Here is a 7,312-nt window from a genome sequence, read left to right as displayed (position 1 = left end):
TCTGATTAACTGCTTTTATGATTTGTCCTTGCCTTTCTCTGCCTCACTACTTTTCAAGTCATTGTTGACCACTTTACATACAGTTATTATTATGTTATATTAGCTACTTGAGCACCTACATTCTAGGACGCTCAAACCCAATCCAATTCATCAGACTTCAGAATCTGTCTACAACAATGTTGCCCAAGAAGCTTCAGGTGCTTTTGTGGGCAACAATGGCAGCTTTGTTCTTAACCTATGGTATATCAAAGCAGCTGTAAATTTAGGTTCTAGATTTATTTCTATAGCATTTGATAAGTTTGAAGTGGTTTTATCTTCTCTCTTAAGGAAATTTCCATGGCATTGAATTACTTTTTTTGAAACTTAGAACTATTTAAAATCATTTGGGCAAATCAACTGTTTAGTAGTTCATCAGAATCTCTATATGAATGAAATTTGTATGAAAGCTTTGAAGCATGATATTATGTCATTGGCATTGAATTACTTTTTTGAAACTTAGAACTATTTAATACCATTTGGGCAAATCAACTGATTAGTAGTTCATAAGAACCTTTATATGAAAGAAATTTGTATAAAAGCTTTGAAGCATGATATTATGTCATTGGCACTTCCATGGAATGGAATTACTTTTTTGAAACTTAAAACTATTTAATATCATTTGGGCAAATCAACTGATTAGTAGTTCATAAGAATCTCTATATGAAAGAAATTTGCATAAAAGCTTTGAGGCATGCTATTATGTCATTGGCATGAATTTTTTTGAATTTGGTTGTGTAAGTTTTTCTTCAATGTTTTGAATCAAATTCTATGATCTATTATCAATAAGTAACAAATAAAAGAATAAAAAGCACGAAAGTAACCTAATATATTAGCATTGAATCAATCTTCAAAACTTTGCGTGATTCTTAGCTCGCCTTGATCCATCTCCCTTGAACATGAATGGTTCAACTACCATTCATAATGGAGCTTTATCTCTATGAAATTGTATTAAACATATAAAAGCTAACCATTCCTACTGATGTTTTGTTTATGCAGGTGATGATGGTGTGGAGGGAAAATGTATGCCAAATGGGATGATGGTAAGGCAAACTCAGGTGGGATTCAGCAGTCCCCCGAGGTTCAAGGTTGTGATTCATAACACATGCTCAAAGTGCCCTGCCATTAATGTTCATGTCAAGTGTGGAAGATTTCCTCAAGGGCTAGCCAATCCTCAGGTCTTCAAAGTTGTGGGTTATGATGATTGTGTTGTCTATGGAGGTCTTCCCCTCGCCCCTCTGCAGACAGTTTCCTTCATCTATGCCCATGCCAAATTCCCCATGTCACTCAAATATTCTGACCTCCAATGTGAATAATAATGCTGCTATATTCATAGCCCCAAATGCTACTGAGTATTGATATATTGATTATCCCAAGTGTTATTAGGTATTGTTTTTCTTTTTAGATGTTCAACCTTCATAAGGTTTAGCTTTGCTGGTCAGAATTGACATGGTCTGATGTCTAAGTTATGATGTAGGGTTCTTGTTATCGAGATTCAAATTCTATTAAGATATTATTGTTGAATATTTAGATAGACTGATGTACTCCATTTGTAACCTCATCAATTCATACTCTGAATCAAAAGCATTTATTAAATACCAAAGGTTTGCCTTTCCTAAAAAGATAAAAGCTAAAAAAATATATAAAAAATACTCCTCTTTTACTAAAGTATACCAGAAAGTACTAAGACTCTAATAGTAATGGTGAATTCATTTGGTTGTGAGTTTTTTAGCCAAAGGCTTGAGTAAAATACACTGTGTAACAGAAAGTGTGCAAGGTGTTTTTAGTTTAATATTCATAAGGACTGATTGTACAGCTTTCATAGTTGCACTGTTTAAAGAACTCGTTGCAAATATATTAACAGAGGCTGAAAGTTCGTTGCTGTTGAAGGGCAATTGTATTCTTTTTCTAATTTGATTTGAACTGTGAAATATGTTTCACTTGTTAATTAAGGGCGTATATATTATCTATGAAGATTGTTTCAGATCATTTTAAAACCATGCCACAAATCATTTATGGATGTCACTGTGAAGAAAAGTCTTTGTTAAGCAATCCTTAAAAGTCAGCAAACAGTAGCGTTATAAAGACTAACCATCAATGTTCTAATCCAATGTGTTCGATATCTTGCTTGAGCAATCAGATGGAGAATTTTATTTTGTTGGTAATCCGAACATTTTGTTAGCTACAATTTTAAAAATACATATAATTATCATAAATGAGTTTTTGGTACTCTTAGCTTACATGTCTGAAAAAACTCAATCATTTACTAAATTTGATATATCTAGTTCAATATGTTTAACAATCAATTATTTGTTAAGTTGTCCTCACTCATATTACAAATGTAATGGACTGGGATAAGAATATGTTCTTATGTACATATTTCGTATGAATGCTTGATTTAAGTGGTGTAATATGAGAATAAATATAGAAGATTCTAAATTTGTAGAATACAAAAAAAAAATCAAATGTGAATATATATATATATACTAAAATGGAAAACAAATATATTTTCACTAAAATGGAAAACTCTATAATGCAAATATACTACATGAGTGATGTAAAGACTGAATTTTTCACAAAGATGTCACATAAACAAAAAAAAAACAAAAAAAACTCACTAAGTGACACATAAGAGTTAGAGTCGGTCCAACACTAAGACAAGTCAACATAAATTTTCCATTTCATTCATAAAGAGACATACAATAATTCAACTCAAATGTTGAATGATAAGCAAGGATTAAGTCAGAAATAACAATATAACAAGAAGTTGACCATAATATCAAATATACAAGTTGTCCAAGTGCAGTGAAAATCATAATATCCAAATAAGGACGTTTACCAACTTGTCATACAACATACATTACAATAACAATATACATCAAATACAAGACCATGAAGGTCAAATGAATCAAGATACCGAAATGACATTGAGCAAATTTCCATTTGCATATCCACGTGTCATTAGCCATTAGGCACATACCCATCTACAAATCTCTAGACAAGAGTTTGGCTCGGGGCTTTTTTTGCCCAACCACAAAGTGGTTAGCACCCCTAGGCTTATCTTGAAATGAAGAGTGCACTAGCCCTAGTCAAGAAACCTAGCGAAGTTCCTCTAAAATGGCAGACCTATTTAAACTTTGTAAAATAGTTTGAATGCTTATAAAAAAATTTACAAAAATATCCACATATATATTTATATTGTAAATTGTGTTGAAATTAATGTTAATATTAAGCTATTTTTTCAAATTTTAATATAATACTCATAGAAATTTCACTTCTTCTTTTTATTTGAAAAGGATTATACTTGCATAAATTTCACTTTATTTCACCCTGAGCTTCAAGTCATTGATCATCTTCCTATTTCCTTTGAGTTTCAATTCTTAGATCCTCTTCTCTCTTATTTTGTTCTCCCTCTTCCTTCTAGTTCAGATTCTCTCTATCCTTTCAATCCTACTCAAGATGATCCATACAATCACCTTGTCATTGCAAGAGATATCCCTATTTAGTCAAGAGGGCTATGATTTGATCTACCCTATAATCAGGCTCATGGTTATGTTCAATACTGTTTCCATCCTAGTTACTATTACTTGTATTCATTGTGAGTGATCAATTTATGTACCAAGTTAGGCACAACTTAGAAACAATCAACCAAGGTCCTAATGTTTAAACATAGCTCTGATACCACATGTAAAGAATAATTTTTGTACAAAGATACTACAAAAGCAAAAAAAGAATATCATTAATTCAACATAAAAGAGTTAAACTTACAACAAGAAGAATTACCAATACCTAGGAAGAAATTTGGATAGTAGAAGAATAATCTAATTAATACTTATGCATACTTAAATGTGTTCTTGTCCTCCATCACCAACTTCACCATCACCTACCCCCCCCTAGCCAATCACTCCATCCTCGGCCTTATTGTCTACTTCACCCCCTCGCCCCATCATAGTTCCGCCCCCAACCCTTATTCCCGTGCCCTCGGACCACCTTTCATTTCTCCAATGGGGACAAATACCTCTTCAACCTCCACTTTAGATAGTTTCTCCCTATAGATTGCTTCACTATTCCCTCCCAAGCCTCATTCTTATTCGATATAGTTGCTAATTGTATCTAGGAGTCTGCCCTAGTCTCCATACCCCACCACACCTCCTCCCCTCATTGGACATGCTAGTCGTAACTCTTGTCCTATGAACCTTTGGTATGACACTGACTGTAAGTCTTTCTATCACTCCTTGCATGCATCCTTCACTACTCATTCCCCCTCATACAATCAGCTACACTCCTCATATCTTCACTTTATTCATCTCAAGAAGTGATTATTTGTAGCCTCATAGTGCAGATCCATCTGTGACATGCTCACTTGCCACCCTAAAGCCTTCTGGCGCACTTTGTTCGCCTGCCATCTCCCCCACCTTCCACCCTGGATTAGTACTCCCTATTTTCCCATGCCTCCACTCTATATGATATCCCTAGCCAGCAAACCACTCACCTTACCTTCCCCACCCACTGCCATATTTTCACTCCCTCCTTAGTTAGTGAGGCCATTAGACTTATGAGATATAGTAGGGCCATCAATGAGGATGTGATGGGGTCAAGCCAAATAATAGAATGGACATAATAAGAAAGGGGAAAATTTTATTAACTATGTAAATATGCTAATACATTCGGTATAGAGAAAATAGACTTCAAAACATGCCCTAAGGGCTTACAATAGTATAAATCTGGAGATAATTTCTCTTTTTAGTACCTCCTCTCAAACTCCACTCGGAACTGCCTTTTACAATGCCAGAAATATTCTTAAATAGACCTTGAAGGGTTAAGGATTAGAAATACATTCTAGAAAGTGCTAGTTGGCATCCACCGACCAAATAGAAGGTTCCAAAAGTCGCATTATAAGTCGACACAAAATTAGAAGAATCCAGAAATGGTATTCGAACTTTCGAAAGGCATAACTTTTGAACTGTAGCTCTGATTGACGAACCGTTTACATTTCTGGAAAGCTCTTGAAGCGCTCTATAGCCCTATGGACTAGCTGTTCTCATTCCCTCATTTTTTTGGCCCTATTCAAGGTCATTTAATCCCCCTAACCTAACTTTGAAGCATTCTTAGGAGGTCTCTAGAAACTAAAAAACTGCAATAACTTTCAAACCATGGGGCCTTTTGACCTGATTCTTTTCTGAAATGCTTTAAATTACAATGACAATCATCTGACCAATTTACACCTTCTAGTTCACCAAAATGATGGCTCAATTACATACTCCTATTTTTTTGGCATTTACACGTATCCCAAGGTGATTAAAAACTCTAACCTAGAACACTAATAGTGAAACTGTGAGAGTTGGAACCTTTATTTGACCCAAATGGGCATCCAGAAATGAAAACACATGAAATAGAAATTAAGTCTAAGTACATTTTTTTATGGTGACACAGGATTGCCCTTATACCTCTGGATGCTCCTGCATCAGGATGACTTCCAGGTAGATCTTTTTAAGCTTGGTATTCTGATTTTGTGCCCCATTCTCCCAATTCTCTTCAATAGGGTGGTGTGTATTGGTTTCCCTACTTCTTGGTTGAAGCATGTGATTTACCCGATTCACAAATTTAGGTTAGCTTCAAAGCCCAATAACTACAAGACTATCATGGTCAAGCATTCCTTTGCCAAGCTATATGCCACAGTTCTGAACATTATTCTTACCAGAAAACTTGATAGGCGACAATGTTAGGCTAGAGGACAAGCTAGATTCCATGTAGATTATGAAACTATGGATCACATCTTCACCTTACGGGCTATCATTAAGGAGGCCCGATGTAATACCCAAAAATTGGCACATTTCCATGTTAAACCAATTCTAGTCTATTTGATCAATCCTAAGTCATATTTTACTAAGTAATTCTAATTTTGATACTTGCTACTTGACCTGGGTGTCAAATGTAGAAAACCCAAATCTATGTCAATCACATTATTTATTTTATTTCTCTATTTATTTAATTTCTAAGTGTCGACTCAAATTAGTTGCATTAAACCTATTGATTAAATCAAATTAAATTATTAGTGTTCATACTTTAATTAAATTAAATTACTTCTTTAGCTAATGTGCAAGTGAATTAAATATATTTAATTTAATAATGTCCTCACTTTAATTAGTGAATGTAATTGTTTAATTAATTGCAAGTGTGCATTTATGAGGTCATATCTTATTTTATTAAAATAAATAATCTCTTCAAATCTTCTCTTCAGTTCAAGAATGGGAATTCTAAGTGATCTATCTCTCGAATTGGAATTGACTTAATCAACTTATTATCACAGTTAGGTGAATTTCAATTAACTCTCCATCACACTCAAGACTTGAGTTAGTTAACCTCACTTGCATAGAAAATCTTCTATCCGATTGAATCTCATCTTTGATCTCGACCATTCATTCTAGTTGATCCTGACCGTTGATTGATTTCTTGAATTCTATTTAAGAGGGTTCTAATTCCTGATTAAAGGGTGTGGAATTGAATTGCATTTGTCAAAATAGATGCTCACTTGCTTAATATTTTCATAGCTTTCATAATTGTTTAGTCTTATTATCATATAGATTAAACTGCACTCACATAGCATAATTTTCTTTTCTCGTTATAAAATTAGAATGCTTATCATTTAGATTAAATGCACTATCATACAGCTACATAAACCCTTCGTACTAAAAGGTCTAGTTGTCATCTTCTCATTCTGAGAGCAAAGGAAAATTCCTTCTAGTTAGAAGGCAACATGTCACATTGTTGGATTACTTGGATGAACAATTCAATGTTCATTCTAGGATGATCTCTTAGGTAATGACTGTGTTGAAGTGCATGTGAGGATCAGAGGCCCACATTACACATATACATTTTTGGTACTCACCTTAGGGCCAAGAAATTAATTTTTCTAGCCTCATCTGCTTTGTTTTCTAAATTTTTAAATTACTCTGTCACGTTTGTCCAAACAAATTTCCAGATTTTTTTGCAAATAACTAAAGAATTCACCTCTTTCATTGCACTTACTTGTGCAAAAAAGTGCATAAGAAAATAGTTTTTAGCGTGGTGCACATCATTTTCTTTTGTGGTCCTATGCAAGATTTTGCACAAAATTTTGCAACAACACATGCAAAATACAGTTTTTCAGAATTCAAATTATAAATATGTTTGACTAACAATTTTTTTTGAAGCATTTCCTTTCAAATTTCTAGTTTTCTACAGCATAAAAATGGTTTGTAGGATGCTTGACGAAGACACCTTTAGCAGAACAACT

General features: G+C 33.9%; 1 protein-coding gene across 1 annotated transcript; it reads left to right on the top strand.

The window, feature by feature from the left end:
- Positions 1-120: 120 nt before the first annotated feature.
- LOC149540874 (PHD finger protein) lies at positions 121-1,639 on the top strand. Its single transcript, XM_089799744.1, has 2 exons — positions 121-240; positions 1,036-1,639. The coding sequence occupies exons 1-2, from the start codon at positions 177-179 to the stop codon at positions 1,350-1,352; spliced, it is 381 nt and encodes a 126-aa protein (XP_089655870.1). The 5' UTR covers positions 121-176; the 3' UTR covers positions 1,353-1,639.
- The last annotated feature ends 5,673 nt before the right edge of the window (positions 1,640-7,312 follow it).

The sequence above is a fragment of the Cupressus sempervirens genome, chromosome 9, assembly GCF_028749045.1.
Source record: "Cupressus sempervirens isolate cs-2001-9-10 chromosome 9, ASM2874904v1, whole genome shotgun sequence".
NCBI classification, from domain to species: domain Eukaryota; kingdom Viridiplantae; phylum Streptophyta; class Pinopsida; order Cupressales; family Cupressaceae; genus Cupressus; species Cupressus sempervirens.
The sequence above is the reverse complement of the archived record's forward strand: the minus strand, read 5'-3'. Positions and strand labels throughout refer to the sequence as shown.

Coding starts and splice junctions, on each gene's coding strand:
- LOC149540874 (XM_089799744.1), top strand. CDS start 177: ATGTTGCCCAAGAAGCTTCAGGTGCTTTTGTGGGCAACAATGGCAGCT. Junction 241..1,035: donor AGCTTTGTTCTTAACCTATG/GTATATCAAAGC, acceptor TTGTTTATGCAG/GTGATGATGGTGTGGAGGGA.